Raw genomic sequence first — 16,419 nt, forward strand, 5'->3', positions numbered from 1 at the left:
TTAAATTCCACACAATTAAAACCTTTAAATCTGCCCTATAGTGAATAGTGTAATTGCTTACACAGAAACGAAAGAGTGTTACAATTGGCCCTTAGAAGAAACAACACAACAAATAATTATGAACAAAACTGTGCAGTAAATGTCTTCTGAAGAAAGTGAGAAAAATGGCCAGTGTTAAAACACCCTTCTTGTGTTCCTGAATGAAGTGTGAACCTCTAACCGGCCGTGCTAGATGCATTTCGTTCCGCCTAGCTCTGCCTAGCTTCACTCACATCCATCTGGGACATCTCCCATAAAGAGTGATTTCTTCAACCAATTTTATTGTCTAGCCAATCAGGACGCAGGGCTGGAGTTTCATAGATGTGACGTAGTGGAGAAGCGACCGTGATGTAAGATTGTTTTGATTCAGACAACAATGGCGGCTCGCATCGAGGAAGCAAGCGTTAACATTGATGCTGCTATTTCTTCCGTGTTGTCCAATCTACCTAATATTGTTTAATTAAAAGAACATCAGAGAACGCCTCTGAAGGCTTTTGTTGGTAGAAAACATGTTCTTCGCCCTTCTCCCCACCGGATTTGGCAAGAGCTTGATCTACCAAATGGCTCCTCTGGTAGTTAAGGAAATGGGACTAGTGCAGCACCCCATCGTTATCATCGTGTCCCCGCTGATTGCTCTCATAGAGGATCAGATCAGAGAGGCTGGAAATTCGGGTGTTACAGGTATGCAGCTGGGAGGAATAAACGAAAACAACATCCTCGACGGACGTTGCCAACTGGTATTTGGAAATCCCGAGTCGTGGCTCAACGAGAAATGGCGGAGCATGCTTGCTTCAGAGGTGTACCTGAAGAACTTAGTGGGGATCGTAGTCGATGAGGTTCACGTCACGTATAAATGGTAAGTTAAAAAAATCCTACTATTGTCACTGAACATGGCAAAGACGACATTGATCATTTACCGACATTGCGCTGATTCCACTGTTGCTCTATCCAAGATGTCGGCTGTTCTGTTTTGTTTTTTTCCTGCGTCGCTCTCATCAGCGTCACGGGTTAGCTTCGGTGTGAGTGGTTGAGATAGCACGTCGATAAAGATGACAGACAAGTGGCTTATCCAATCATATGCAAGGATTTTTGATAAGGCCCAGCCTCCTGAAACACCATTCCTATGGATCTGTCCCAGATGGATGAATGGAGCTAGGCGGAGCGAAATACATCTGGCTAGGGTCAGGTTAGGGGATGTCAGGGTTTGCACACATTTCTCGTGTAAAAATTCCATTTCCCAGACACCTTAAAATGAAATGCTAAAGGTCACCACAAATAGCTGTCAAGTGGCCCGGTAGTGGAGAGACTTTCAACATGTAATCTGGGCGAAACAAAACAAGAAACTGGGAGGATCAAAAAGACAGAAAGAAAGGACACAGCAACGGAGGGAAGGTAGAAAACAAGGGAATGGAGGTAAGACACCAGGGTGCAAAGCTAGAAGAATTCAAGAAAGGAAGCAGGACATCTGAGTGGAAAGGAGGACAGATGAAAGGAAGTAGGACAACTAGGAAGGACAGAGGTTTTGAAAAAAGGACACAAGGATGTATACAAGAACAGAAGGAAGTAAGAAAGGGAAGACCAGGAAGAATACAGGAAAGGACACAAAGAAAAAAAAGAATGGTAGCAACTAAGACATTATATTTGTAGATTAGAAGCAAAAATGAAGTCGGGGAAAAAAAATCCATCTTTCCATACAATATTTGTGCCTTTGTACTTTTCTAGTATGTGTGGAAACCCAGTGACGTGGTTTTGGCATCAAAATACCTAAAAGGCTTCTGTTCAAGGCTTTTAGGAATCACTAGATCACTCAAGACAGACTTTTTGCTTTGAGACTTCTCACCCATCAGACCAAAGGGCCTTCAACAAGTGTGATGCAAACCTCTTCCCTTGTGGTGCATAAAATTAAGATCCTACATACTAAGTTGGCTATTTAGCATTTGTCAGTGTAAAACAAAGTCTATGTGGAAGATCAAACCGAGGTAAAAAAACAACAACAAAAAAAAACATTATTCAGGCAACGTTGATGAAACAAGAGAGAAGTACCAACATATTTTCCATTATAAACCAACACACTGACAAGTCGGCACATCTGAAACCTGCCTGCGTATCCTCAGCAGGGCTGCGAGTCGCTGTTGGAGACGAACAATGTTCATGCAAACGACGCACTGTGGTCAGCACCGGGCCTAAAATGCACAACGAACGTTGTCCCCTGGACACCGCGAAGGGATTACTGTGCGAGCATGAGGGCACCACGAGCAAAGCCAGGAGCTGAGCAGATCGGTTACAATGGTTCAAAAAAGCTTGCTCAGGTCCAGTCATAGCACAGTATATGGTAAGTACTCAGTGAATCAAGACACTCTTTTGGTTTTAGTACAAAGTGTTCGTTCCGTGTCAAGAATGTCAAGAACAGTCACACATAATGCGCCATTTAATCTTTCGTCTCTTGCTTTGAGCCTTTAGTCATTCAACCCTTCATTTAAGCACATCTTTCTACTTCACTCAGTGGCGCCTTGCTGTCCTTCAGTATACAACGACACTTTCCTCTCCATTGCTGTGTGTAGAGTGAATCTAGGTAACCAAATATGTTGACAAACGGCGTGGACACTGGCCAGGATGGCGCATCATCTGCCCAGGAGAATCCAGACAGCCAAACGGAACTGGAACAGAGGTGTTTGCGTTGTGCGTAGCAAGAGGCGCCGGTCCGCGCTTCCTCCCGGACCCCCTCGTCACATTCACTGCGTTTTCCACACGCCGTTGAGCAGTTTGACCACCTCCTCGTAAATGACAAAGACTATGGCCACGTCCAGGCACACGCGGCCCAGCCTGGGAACCGTGCCTTTGTAGAACCTGCGGGGACGTACGAGACGACGGTTGGTCGCTAAAGGGGGAAGGGAAACCTACAGCGGGCTCGTGGTTGCATGGTACTCACGCCTGCGGCCCCTCGTGCTTCAAGATTTGGAAGGCACAGTCCAGCGTGTTTTTGTAACGATAGGCATCCAAACCCTGAAATGTAAAAAAAAATTGATAAATAGATACATTTTCTAGCAAGCGGCAAACTTACTGCAGTAACTTTAATGCTCAGTTGGCGTTGCATCGACGCGAGTGGAGGATTCAATTCAATTCAATTTTATTTATATAGCGCCAAATCATGAAACATGTCATCTCAAGGCACTTTACAAAGTCAAGTTCAATCAGATTATACAGATTGTGTCAGATTATACAGATTGGTCAAAAATGTCCTATATAAGGAAACCAGTTGATTGCATCAAAGTCCTGACAAGCAGCATTCACTCCTAACTAAGGATATGCTTAGTTGCTGAGCTAGGTGTCAGATGATGTCCTTTGAAGCCAAAGATTATGGGATGTTTAAAGCTGCCAACAATTAAAACTGAATGCTTGCCACTTGCCAGTGTGTGAAAATACTCTACATGCTGGACTGTTTGGATAGCACGATTTTTATGCACAAGATCAGGGAAGAATTCAGACACGGGCCACTGTGGAGCACTACTTTGTGGGCACTGAGTGGGAGACAGCACTGCCTTAGACTAGCTGGGGAAACTGTGTTGTACATGTCAAAATAAGTTTCATACATCATTTTGGCCTGTACCTGCACAATGTTGGGCTGGACAGTCGGCTTTAATTTAACGTCATGCAGCATGATTAATTGATATGGGTCTGAAGGCTTTCAGATGGAGACCAGATCTAGCCGGTGCTTTTAAAATTTGACTGGCAAATATGAGAAGTTGGCGAAAATAATATTAAAACAAGATGTACAATTTTATTTGCAGAGATTTTGATCATGTGAAGAACTGCGCTCCATGTTTTCTACAATTCCTCCATGTGGAAAATCCCGTGGAAAAGAATGTCATAAATGCTGCTTCTTTTCAGCCGCTAGGCCTTTCCACCGCTCAATTCCCACCATCGGATTGGCCAGAAAGTACAAGATTTCAATTTTGAATATCCCACGTCGATCTTGTCCCACAATCAAACCTATTCCAGTTTTATTTTTTTTTGTTTTTTGTGTGAAAAACCACGACTGCCGGGTGTGTTTCCCACCTGCATCCTGGTCTTGACGACGTCTAGAGGCGTGTTTCCAAAGACGCTGGCTGCTCCTGCTGTGGCTCCAAACATGGCCGTGACGATCGGGTGCATTTCTCGTCGAGGTTCGTCACCTTAGGTGATGAAACGTTGATGAAAATGAAAAGAACATAAATAGGAGGGATCGTCTTTTATTTCTATCGGCTATTCAGGACAACTGCAGAGGCATGCTCTCACCATTGTACCAGTTCCTCAAAGCGTTCATGACATAGAATCGGATGGCCTGGTTGGTTCCTTGTTTAAGCACAGTGGGTGTCAAGCCTTGATATGTTCCCCTCAAACCTAAATGAGGCAAACATGAGGTTTGTACATTTCTACTACAAATGCATTCTTGTTAGGATACAAAATAAATAGCTGGTCCAGTTCTGCTCACTCACCCTGTTCCCTGATAATCTCGCTGACTCCATGGAAGAAGCCTCGGTAGCGAGGTCGGAGGGAACACTGGTCATGAATGAGCTTCACCTGCGTCGTGTAAGACAAAACCGTTTCATCCAGATGTTTCCTCTGCGTCACACGCAAATGACGAGCTTTCTACAGAAAGTTCGGGTCTCGACCGACCTTCAGGGTCTCCATGGGGCAGACGATCAGCACAGCCTCCGCTATCCCGGCTCCCAAACCGCACAGGAGGCTGCGTTTGTTGTCGAGCCGACCCGTGTGATCTCGCATCGGATTACTGAGCATTTCAAACGTGCCGAATCTGGAAGAACGGAGAACTTCCAGCATTAAGACGGGTCGAAATAAAAAAAAAGGGACACAAGAAAATGAGATACAGCAATGCCCCTTGTTTACTACGTAGATTTTCTGAAATGTTGTCAAAAATCTTTTGTTACTTTGTTACACATCAGACAACATTCATTCACATTTCTATAGGTGGGTTTATACTAAAATATCCCAGATCCCATAGTTTAAGAGAGAGAGAATAGTACGTTAGTGCCAACAAAGTTATTCCCAAAGAGTTTTAGCTAAAAAACAAACAAACAAAAAAAAAAAAAAACTGTCAGCTCTATGCAACATTTTTTTTTTAAACATGATATGGTCCTATTGTAAACTGTTATAGTCTTGGGTCAGATACAAGGATTTGACTAAATATTTCATTATAAATTGCACAAGTTCAAATAAAAACGTTTCAAAAACCCTCAGGAACTGTTCATTGAGACCCGTTCAAATAACAATATTATATTCTGAGCTGTTTGGAAGCAACGATTTAAAAAGAAAATCCCTGCTGGTTTAATACTTTTACACAGTTTTGAGCTCGAAAACAACATTTTGTAAAAATTATACGCAACCTTTTTCAAAGCAAATCGATATTTTGGATAAGATATTGCGAAATGCTGAGAGGCACTGAGAAATCCGCCGATGGCCAGAGTCGGTCAATTTTCTGACTGACCGGTTGGTCAAAAGTCCTATCTTTCTCCGATCAGTGAACGCACCGTGTCTAAGCATTAGAAGCTATCGCTATAGGACGATAGTTCATATTTAAAAAAAAAAATACATTCTCCAGAGAATACATAGTCTGCAGTTTACTAATGCTACCCATGCTAAGGGGTTAAAATGTCAACTTGTAAAATATGGTTAAGATTGTTTTATGTTGGGGAGTTGGTCGTTTATATTTGGCAAAATGCTTTAATGTGTGAACTTTCACAATTATTTAGCCGATACGTGTCAAAGAATCTGACAGCAGATTCTTGGTAGTGATCCACCAGTTGAAATAGGACAGCGATAGAAATAAATCAGGCACTTTTAGTTTTACTGGCTCTGACCAGAACCCTGCAGATAACATACTACCTTTTTGACCCATTTTTTTTTTACCTTATTGAAATTAAATAAAAAGGTATACGTGGGAGAATTTTCTGTCGGTTCCAAAACTGCTACCCTGTTCATGGATCCTGCAGCACGTTTTTCTTTTATAGTCAATGGTTGTCACATTTAATTGTTGAATCAAACCAAATTTAAAAAAAACATAAAAGTTTGGATGTGTTGTACACTGCACAGAATGAAAACAGACAGGTTTAGACTTCAAAGAAAATCAGTTATAATCCAGGTCGGCTCTACTGCTGTGTTACTGCAGCGATACTGGTCCTCTGTTTTTTAATTTTTAGCACCCTGACAATCTTAAAAACTTTGAAAACCAAACATCTGAAACGATTTCACCAGTTTTGCTTTAGAATGGGGCTGAACGATAATTCAATAACGATATATATCGATTGATAGATGTATATCCATGATAGAAATAAAGAGTCAATAAAAAGTTCAATAGAACAGTGTTCCTCCTTTTTGCATTCTAGCTTATCATGTAGGTTATTTTACAGTCATTACATCCTCCCAACCAATCACAACTCAGACCCAGAAACGCTCCGTCACCAAGCTCCGCCCCCTTCACAGAGTTCAGAGAGCTCGCGTTCTTTTTAAGTTTTAAAAAAAATTGTAGTTTTGGTAAAAGGTTGGTTGGTCTGGTTTGTGTGTTCTGTATCTAAAAATAAGTCGCTAAGCAACAGCATAAAATGGCCAGGGCTGCACTTAAAATATATGTTTTCAATTTGTTGATAATTATCGATATCGATCAATATGATTTCTATTTTATCGATATGCTTATATATATATATATATATATATATATATATATATATATATATATATATATATATATATATATATATATATATATATATAACGTCCAGCCCTAATTTAGGGGAGTGGTGGCCTAGTGGTTAGAGCACAGACCTTCGGTCCCAGAGGTTCTGAGTTAAACTCCCACAAGCTGCCATTCTGGGTCCCTGAGCAAGACCCTTAACCCCAGAACGCTCCCCGGGCACCGCACATGGCAGCCCACTGCTCCCCAAGGGTGATGGGTTAAAAGCAGAGAACAAATTTCGTTGTAATGTATGTTTCAATGTATGTTTCAATGACAATAAAGATGATATTACTATTACTACGAGTAAATAATAATAATAATAGTATGTAATAGTATTACATATTATTTAGAACAGCTCTGTGGTGTATAAGCTGCCGTGCACAGTGTGTTTGTCTTCACCTGACTGCAGATTTGGGTATGGAGCCATAAAGCAGGGAGCTGAGGCCGCGGTACAGCCCTCTGAGCCCGTGATCCTGCACAGTCAGCCTGACACAGTCCCCTGCGCAAACCCAGAGTAGGCATGTGAGTAATTAGCGAGAGACCCCATCACAAGGCCCCCACCCCACAGAAACGCTTCCCACCCCGCCGGCTCGTCCCCCTGGTGTCCCAGTGACCTTACCGATCCCTCTGTATCGTGGGGGGTTGGCTCGCTCGTCCAGCTGCAGCTGGGTCTTCACATACTCTGTGGGGAAGGTGATGCAGATCTCTATTGCTCCTGCTATGCCACCTGAGAGAGGGACGAGAAAGTTCGTGAAAGGTTCTGTTGGGCTGGAGGAACTTGCAAACATACACGTAATTGGTGGAAATGATTGTGTTGACGTAAACCTTCTTTGTAATCAGGGGCGGTTCTAGACAGGGGCCAACAGGGGCCCATGCCCCAGTAGAAATGGTCCTGGCCCCTGTAATGGCCCCTGTACTAAAGACATTACATTAAATTCACTTCTTCTAATTATTTGCAATGGCAAAGAAACCATAACTGATTGGTCACTTTGACCAATTTTATTTTTTACCTATACAGTTTTACTCCAAGAAGAATTTAAAAATTAAGATGTTTCACGTTTAGCTTTATACACTGCAAAAAGGGAACTTAAAGTAAACACAATTTTCTTGAAACAAGTGTATTTTTCCTTGATTTGAATAGCTAAACAAGACTATTTGCCAATGGAATGAGTATTTTTACCCCTGAAATAAGATAATTAGATATGCTGCACTTAAAATAAGATGATGGAGATTAATTATTTTAAGATTTTAAGTGCAAAAATCTTGTTCGATTGGCAAATAGTCTTATTTACCTGCTCAAATCAAGGAAAAATACACAAACTTTAAAAATGTTTACTTACTTTGCGTTCCCTTTTTGCAGTGTAGCCGTATTGAGCTGGGGGCAAAGTTTTCATCTGGTTGATCAGGGGTCTAAAACCTGCAGTTCCAGAGCCACAAGTGGCTCACTTAATATTATCACAGTTAAATATTGCCATTTTATTGTTTAATTTTTTTTTTGTTCTGTGCCCCTGTGAAAAAACACTGGCCCCACCTTGGCCCCCCTGGTAAATTTGGTCTAGAACCGCCACTGTTTGTAATGTTGCACATTTGTATAATAAAAATAGAATTAACAGACATAAAAGAGCGATGAAGCTACATGAAGCAACTGCTGCAGCATCCTAGTAGGCATGGAGCTTTTTGACCCAGTTCTGCGTGGACGGCGTTAAGGGCGAGACAGACTGGGATTATACTGTTCTCTCTGCAACGCACAAAGAGCAACTATTGCTTTGCAGTCTACAGGCTGAATTATGGCTGCAACAAAATCCACCTGCAAGGATAGCCTTTCCGGGATGAGTGATTTTCCTCCCTCCGATCGCAGCCGCCGCCAGGTTCCTCCTACCCTCGCACAACCTCCGGTGCTCCCTCAACGAGACCAACCCGGCGGCGGAGGAGGAGGAGGAGGAGGCGGCAGTCATCAGCGGGGGCTGGAGCCGCTGACACAGAGCCGAGCTCAGGCCTTGTCTCCGGGCAGCGCAGGTCTCACAGGGGCCCTCACAGACCGAGAAGGGCTTCGGCAGCGAGGACATGTCGACGGCCGGGGGAGACTCCACAGACGGGGGGGTGACGGTCCGGTGGAGGAGACAATGTGGAGGAGACAACAACAACACAGCAAAGCGGGGCGGGGCGGCAGCGTGGCGGCGGTCAGGTGATGGCGCGATCTGCTCACCATGCTGCCTGATTAGATTTACGGTCACGTGACTTTGGCATGACTCTCACAGCCAATGACGTGAGGGATGCTGTTCTGATGACGTCATAGACGGCGAAATACTAGTTGTCTGTGTTTTTCTTTGAACGGGATTTGTAAAAAAAAAAAAAAAAATTAAATAAATAAATCTGTTAGCCTGAAGAGCATAAGCTAACATTTATAAGCAAATATAAAGAATGTGTAATTAATTTGTTTTGTAGAAATAAAAACAATAAATCAATTTCTTGTAGAAATGAAATGTATAGTTCTAGTCTGTTTAATATATATATATGAATATACATATATATATATGTATGTATATATATATATATATATATATATATATATATATATATATATATGTATATATATGTATGTATGTATGTATGTATATATATATATGTATGTATGTTTGTATGCGTGTGTGTGTGTGTGTTATTGTTGTTATTACTTCCTAAAATCATTTTAAAAGTAAGTTTATAATGAAGCAATCAGGTAAGCTAACAAATTATCAGCATTGTGGTTTTAGTTCATGCCTCCTGATTTTTTTTTTTTTTTTTTTTTTTTTTTTTTTTGCCTGTACTGCCATGTACTTAAATGTATTTAGTTACACAGAGTAAACCAACACAAATTAATGCACAGTTTCATTATTTTCTAAATGTTTCACAAATGAAAATCATAGAGGTGTCACATTTCTTTCTATTCAGTCCTTCTAAATCAGTACTATTAGAATTGACTCTTGATGTAATTATTGCCTGCTTTTAACATCTGAGACTGAAGTATTTGCCTAATCTGGTTCACCAATTAGCCCAAACTCAGTCAGACTAGATAGAAAGTGTGTCTGGACATATGACTTGGATTTAGGTTTTGACTTGGTTCTAAGACTTGAACATGCTTTAATTTATGCCTTTCCATTGTAGCTCTGTCTTCCCTGTAGTCATGCTTTACCCATTTCCAGAAAAGGGATTGAACAGTTCTTCCTGGGAACCCTAAAGCTTTGAACATTTTTTATTAACCGGAACCTGCTTTAAACATCTCCACAACTTTAATGCTGGCCTATCTGGTGTGGTCCTTGGTCTTCACAATGCTTTTTACTTGCTAATACTCTCAAACCTGAGAGGCCTTTCACAGAACACCTGTATTTTTACTAAGATTAAATTACACACAGGTGCCCGCCAATCTGGTGACTGTGTAAAAGATGTAAGGGTATGAATACTTTCCCGATACTTTTGCAAGGCACCACAATTAACCGCTGAAAATAAATAGCAAATATTTGGGCATTCGTTTCGGACGAGGCAGCCATTGACAGCCAGCTGCCAGGACTGATCTTTATTTAGCTTGGGACCCTATTTTGTACTGCTCTCACCTCCATTCTCCGGAATGTAAAACAGGAATCTTTGCAGCAGTACTGCTGGATATTTCAGTGGTCTGTCGACTGTCTGCTGTCCTCATGGCTACGAGGAGCGGTTTAATTTAGTCAAGTACCCGAGGTTTTATGCCCCCATACTCAGCAAATAGAGGTGGCATGGTCACTTTTTACTCAAGTATTGTTGAAATGTGTCTTTATCATTTAAGATAGTGGAGAAAAAATATTCAAAACAGAAAAGGTATTCAGCGAGAAGCACTGTATGAATTAGGTGAGCAATAAGTATACAATAGACTGTGTTAAATTACAAAATAGGAAGGACTATATGGTGTTATACTTAAGAGCTTAAAACTAATAATACAGCCTTGAAAGACTGTTTTCATAATAGACCAAAATCCCATGGATAGGATTAAAAGCACAGAGCAGGCTCAGACTCGTTCTAGTCTCTCATGAATCCTCCAAACAACAGTTTGTTGCCATTGGCCCCTTAATCTCTGTTACTTTAAATAGTGCTCTCCCCATGCCGGAGCAAACACAGGCACCGCATTGCTGGATCCCCCCTTTACAGTGAAAGTAGGTCAGGGTTTCTATACACAACCCCAGCTCACCCGATCTCTAGGAGAAAAAACATAAACACACCCACATCGGCTATTTATGAGCTATTTCATCCGTTTGGTTGGTTAAATGATGACACAGACGCGACTGATGCTTCATTTGTTTTATTTTCCTTTTTCAGTGGAGCTTTTGCCTCATTTCGATGTTCAGGCACATTAAGGAGGCGTCATATAAAGGGACAGACGACAGCCATAAACTGTAGCTCAGGAGGATAACAAAAGGGAGACAGAATTTCCTTCAGCTGGTCTTCCTGCTCCTCAATGTTCTCCATCATTGTGTAGATCCTCACCTGCAACGCGTATGTGTTATCATCTGTGTATGGGACGCTTTTCAGTGAATATTTGCCTGTTTCCTTACTCTGATTGTGTTGAGCGACATTTTTTTAGTAAGTCTGATGTGCAGGAGCCTCCCCACAGTCTGTACATCCAAGAAAGCCCAGACTCTCAGGTCTACGAGACACTCGCACGCATCAATCAACTCCAGCAGCTCATCATCCAGGGACTCGTTGTGGTTGCTCAGGTCCAACATTAGATTCTACAGACAGCGAAGACATTTTCTCTTTGCATCGTTTCGACTGAGCACTTTACATTGCTGTTGCTCTTCCACAAATTTTATGCACTGTGCACACTGTATTTGTCCTCGTCTTAAGTATTAAAGTTATTATTAGCGGAAGTATCTTTTTTTTTTTTTTTTAAGAATAGGACCAAAAATTGAATTTGAATTTCTCCAACGTGAGATCAATAAAGCCTGTCTTATCTTAGCTTAAAACAGTGTAAACACTGTAATGATTTTGTGTTAGGAACGGTCGTCTGATAAGCAACATTTGCACATTTTAATACTACTTGACTCATAAACCTAACATCATTTCTATATTGGCTTATAAGCCAAAAGATGTCACCCAAAAAAAAACAGCGATTGTCCAGAGGACGACCTTTCTACCACTACCCAGCCTCGCATATGTAATGCGACTCGCTCGGCACCCTGACCTGCAGGCTGCGTCTGTAGCAGGGCAGCAGGTTTCGGAGCAGAGGCTTAGCCCTCCAGTTTTCGTCCGCCGAGTAGAAAGCAGTCATGTTGTACGCCACCAGGGGAATCTCAGGCAGCAGGATCCCCGCCAGCTGTTGTGTGTTGATAACTTGCTCCACTGTGAGGTTGACCTCCAGGTCGGGGCAGCTGGACACCAAAGCGGCCCACGAGTAACCGCACAACGCCTTGAAAGAGATAACGCAGCACTTGGCAGTTTTTATTATCCTCTTCCTTTGGATTCTTAGGGAAATATAGACCGGGCAGATATGTGTCTTTGTATTGAGAATCTATACAAATGTATTTTCCCCCCCTGCTTACCTGTTGATGTGGCTCATTCTGAGTGCAGTACAGCGAAAGCCTTGTCAGGACGTTTCCGCCGCCGCCGCCATAGCCGGACCTCCTCTCACTGCTGCTTTGATTGAGAGCCAGCAGCAGCTCGTCCGACAGACAGGAGTAGCTAAGGCCCAGGTGGGTGAGGCCTTGCAGCTGTTGCAGTATATGAGGTATGCGGAGATTGAGGTCGTTGGGCACGGTGAAAGAAAAGAAGCCCCTCAGATCCAAAGAAGAAAGGCCGCAGAGAGGAGAGAGGCTTCTCTGGGACTGTATGATTGCAGAGATCAGGTCCAGACCCTGCGCGTTGAAGGAATTGGGAAAAATTAAATGGGTTCAGCTGAAAGTAGGTGTTGTTATGGCTGAAAACAAGTTGAACAGTGGTTAATTAGCATCACATTTAACCTGTGAATTAATATTTATCCTAATGTATTATTTAGTTATTAAATGCTTGAGTGATTTACTTTAAGCAACCGGATATGCTCGTGACTGTATGTACAGCATTATCGCTGTACCTGTGTGTGCAGAGATTCAGGTTTTAGGTTGTGAAACCCCCAATTTCTCTATATCAAATAGAACAGAATTTGTAGGAAAATACCTTTTATTTAATGAAATCTGACAGCTGGGAGGAAGTGCTTTGAATCGGTCAATTTTTAATTTGACCGTTGGAGGTCAAATTAAAAATGTAATTTTCTGATTACATTTTTAATCCCTGAAATGCCAGATTTTCTTGTGGCTAAATTACTATTTGTTTGTTGCCTTCATTTTTGTCTTTGTGGTATTAGGTGGGGGTTAGGGGCTATTATTAAAGAATCTTCCAAACCTAGGATTATTTTTTTTTCATCCACTATAATCAAATTGGTAGCTTTACAGTACATACATAACAAATCTACACCCTGGGAATAAATCAATCATTAAAAATACCAAATTCTAAAGGATTTCAACTCATTTCAATGGAAAAAAAAAATAAAAACCACATTATATGAAATCCAAGATTCATTAATTTATTTACAAAAGCTTCATCAAGTTTTTAGTGTATTTGGCATGTTTCTACACTTTGTTGCACCTGTTTAAGAAAACTTGTAATGCCATGTGTTCTTGGGGGATGTGTTTACCGGTTCTGCCCCAATCCGTATCCCATTCAGGCAAATGCTGGTTAGTCTTGAGGCGCCTCTCATGAGGAAATAAATCAGTTTGTCGACCACAACATTTCTGAGGCCCTGACCCCAGGAGGACCGATCCAGCTCCAGCCTTAGAATGGACAGGGACTTCAGTGGGGCTTTTACTCTTTGGAGACACAAGGATGTTCAGTCTTGTGATTAAAGACTGATTTCACATTTCACACAGATGTTTAAGATGCAAATTGTTTTACCTGACCAGTGCATTCAAGAGGCCGCAGAGGGTGGCATGCAGACGCTGGGCCAGCACAATGGATCGCGGAGGACACACGGTTACCTCCAAACTTTCCAAAAAGACTCCCAAATTGTCAACATAACCCACAGCCGCTAAATATTCACTCTGCTTGAATTTGGAGAGACGACCGGTGAAGTAGAAAGAGCGGCAGCGCCAGAGACAGGGCAGGCGCATGATGCTGTGCCAGTGGTGACAAACCAGAGCCGCCTTGCTCCGATCGACATCAGAGAGATATTTGAAGATGTGCAGCAGGCAGACATCCGGCAGCATCTCCCACTCGCCTGTCTTCTCTGTGCCACGGCTGTGTACGTGCACGGCGTCTTCATCCCAGTCATAGCAGGAACAACAAACTTCCTCACAAAATCTGTCGTCGTCGTTCTCCATGATTTATCTGAATTTCAGGATTCAAACAGCTTGTTTGTCTTGCAGTTGCAGCCGGTGGCCAGAGGTGCATGCGGTAATACAACTGTAGATGAATAAGACGTGTCAGAGAAATCACAAGACTCAGAAATGAAGTGAAGATTACATATTACCTGAAGACACAGCTCCTCTGTCAGAGCATGCAGCTCTGAGGCAAATAGAATCAAGAGCTGGCCATAGAAGCGTCAGCTTCTGCTACATCACAGGAGCTCAGTTCTAAGATTAGTTCCACGTGCACGTCAAAAGAAAATAATCAAACTGTTGAATAAGCACAACTTTAATCTAAAACATGCTTTAGACAAGGTTCATTTGGTTACTTAATGAAATTGCTAATGTTGCTGCAACATGTATCTAATCAATGACGTTTTCTTTCCCTGAGGTGGAACGAAGTCATTCTTTTTGCAAGTAATAAGCAGTTTTAAAACTCCACTAAAGTCCAAAGTTAAGTGAAAAGTCAAGACATAAAACTTTGACATTTGAGTGTGAAACAAGTAAACTGATCGAATTCAATAACAGGAATGTCAGTAATAGCGGTTTCTCAAAAATGTTTAATGCAACTTTGCCAGAACATACCCCAAGTAGAGCTAAATAATAAAAAAAACAGCTGTTAGCCGTTTAAACAATACCTTTCAAAGTGCATTTATCCTAGTTTCAAAATAGCATTGTTTCTTTGACAAAATTATGTCAAATAAACAAACAATAAATTATTTTTAGCTTATATTTTTATGTTTTGTACACAATATGATTACTCAGGAAAAGGAACATATGTTAGCTTCATTAGTTGGTTGCTTTAGGAATAAGTTCTGAAGGATGGTTAAAATTCCTAATTTAAGTAGTAATAAGTTGTCTTTTTTATGATTTAAACCACAAATAAAATATTTGCTGCTGGTTAGTTAATCTACATCATAACAACCAGTGATAGTTTCCGATATGGACAATATGGCTCGCCGCCCAGGGTTTTGAAAATGTACGATTGTAAAGCCTTGCTATTTCTTGGTACTGGTAACTGACCCATGTCTTTTTCTTTATAAGAGCAAGACAGATCTGCATAACAAGTTAAGGTGGGATGTACATTTTGGGTCAGGTCACCCAGCAATTCGGCAAGTCCCCAAAACAGACAGACTTAACATAACACGAGTACTTTATTTCAATCAGGCCCATTTTGAAAGTTACAGATTGTAGCACCAATCCGGGAGAATCAGAGTCAATGGAAGAATTTTCAAAGAAGAATGATCACGGCTCCTTATAAACCTTTAGAGAGGGTACCAACACCTCAGAGAGCACACACCTCTCAGGAATCCCTCAGCCCTGCAGCTCCAGGATGTTTCTTATAAGGTTTACACTGGGCACTCTCAGTGTAAACCTTATGTCTTAGAGATGTATTCAAGCCCGAGGCCTAGAGTATCATCAGACACTTAAGGTGCTAAAGATTAACTATGAGGTTTGTGATAGAGGTTGTCTTGTTGTGACAGCTACGTTATAGAAAACCTCTATTCATGAAGGCAATAAAGGGAATGTGTACATATTTTTTTGATGCAGTTCTATGGATTTGTAATGGTTTCTGCTGGTGAACCCGATATTCAGCTGGACACAGAGTTAAAAATTTTTTTAAAAGTTTTATTATGAGGGAATGATTCATGGCAGGTGAGGCAGGGAGGCAGGCAAGCAGGACCAGACTTGACCAGATGCAGGTGGAATGTGAGTAGAACAGAGGATTTAATGGCCAACGATGTATGCAGGCAGGGAAGAGCAGGGGACCAGAAGATGCAGGCGATGTGGACCGGGGCCAGTAGTAAATCACCATCAGTATAGAGTTAAGTGATGTTAAACAGAAAATAAACATTAAGCATTAACAAAAAGGAATAAGTATGGAAGAGGATTAGGGCCATTAAAAAAATGGGCCTAATCTGACTTTAATTCTGACTTAAATTAAAGTCAGAATTCAGACTTTTTTCTCAGAATTCTGAGATTAAAGTCAGAATTTTGACTTTTTTTTAGAATTCTGACTTTAATCTCAGAATTCTGAGATTAAAGTCAGAATTTTGACTTTTTTTTAGAATTCTGACTTTAATCTCAGAATTCTGAGATTAAAGTCAGAATTGAATAGACTTCTTTTTTTTAATGGCCCTAATCCTCTTCCGTAAATAAGGAATAGTCCATAATAAGGAATATTCTAGTCCTAAGCATTTCTCAGTGATGTTTGAAAGACGGAGAAAGTGCTTTGATTTTGTAATTGTATCGATACATTTAGTATTG

The 16,419-nt window shown here is 41.3% G+C and overlaps 2 protein-coding genes across 2 annotated transcripts; both read right to left on the reverse strand.

Annotated features, from left to right (window-relative positions):
• Positions 1–1,161: 1,161 nt before the first annotated feature.
• slc25a1a (solute carrier family 25 member 1a) lies at positions 1,162–9,061 on the reverse strand. The gene is made up of 9 exons (XM_012855213.3): positions 8,577–9,061; positions 7,389–7,496; positions 7,169–7,268; positions 4,696–4,834; positions 4,515–4,599; positions 4,315–4,419; positions 4,096–4,211; positions 2,969–3,042; positions 1,162–2,886 (listed from the first exon to the last, which is right to left on the reverse strand). Exons 1-9 carry the CDS (start codon positions 8,833–8,835, stop codon positions 2,772–2,774), a joined length of 1,101 nt encoding a protein of 366 aa, XP_012710667.2. The 5' UTR covers positions 8,836–9,061; the 3' UTR covers positions 1,162–2,771.
• A 2,001-nt stretch (positions 9,062–11,062) lies between these two features.
• Positions 11,063–14,314, reverse strand: LOC105919814 (F-box only protein 39). Its single transcript, XM_012855214.3, has 7 exons — positions 14,277–14,314; positions 13,703–14,209; positions 13,446–13,617; positions 12,319–12,630; positions 11,961–12,185; positions 11,332–11,508; positions 11,063–11,263 (listed from the first exon to the last, which is right to left on the reverse strand). Exons 2-7 carry the CDS (start codon positions 14,125–14,127, stop codon positions 11,141–11,143), a joined length of 1,434 nt encoding a protein of 477 aa, XP_012710668.2. The 5' UTR covers positions 14,128–14,209; positions 14,277–14,314; the 3' UTR covers positions 11,063–11,140.
• Positions 14,315–16,419: the final 2,105 nt, after the last annotated feature.

The sequence above is a fragment of the Fundulus heteroclitus genome, chromosome 11 (genome assembly GCF_011125445.2).
Source record: "Fundulus heteroclitus isolate FHET01 chromosome 11, MU-UCD_Fhet_4.1, whole genome shotgun sequence".
In the NCBI taxonomy this organism is placed as follows: Eukaryota; Metazoa; Chordata; class Actinopteri; order Cyprinodontiformes; family Fundulidae; genus Fundulus; species Fundulus heteroclitus.

Bases quoted from the DNA above. Each gene is read 5' to 3' on its own strand.
- slc25a1a (XM_012855213.3), bottom strand. From the start codon at position 8,835: ATGTCCTCGCTGCCGAAGCCCTTCTCGGTCTGTGAGGGCCCCTGTGAG. The intron at 4,600-4,695 runs GTCGGTCGAGAC...TACACGACGCAG, and splicing joins GCCCCATGGAGACCCTGAAG to GTGAAGCTCATTCATGACCA. The intron at 4,212-4,314 runs GTGAGAGCATGC...TCATCACCTAAG, and splicing joins TTTGAGGAACTGGTACAATG to GTGACGAACCTCGACGAGAA.
- LOC105919814 (XM_012855214.3), bottom strand. From the start codon at position 14,127: ATGGAGAACGACGACGACAGATTTTGTGAGGAAGTTTGTTGTTCCTGC. The intron at 13,618-13,702 runs GTAAAACAATTT...GTGTCTCCAAAG, and splicing joins CTCTTGAATGCACTGGTCAG to AGTAAAAGCCCCACTGAAGT. The intron at 12,186-12,318 runs GTAAGCAGGGGG...ATCTCTTTCAAG, and splicing joins AGAATGAGCCACATCAACAG to GCGTTGTGCGGTTACTCGTG.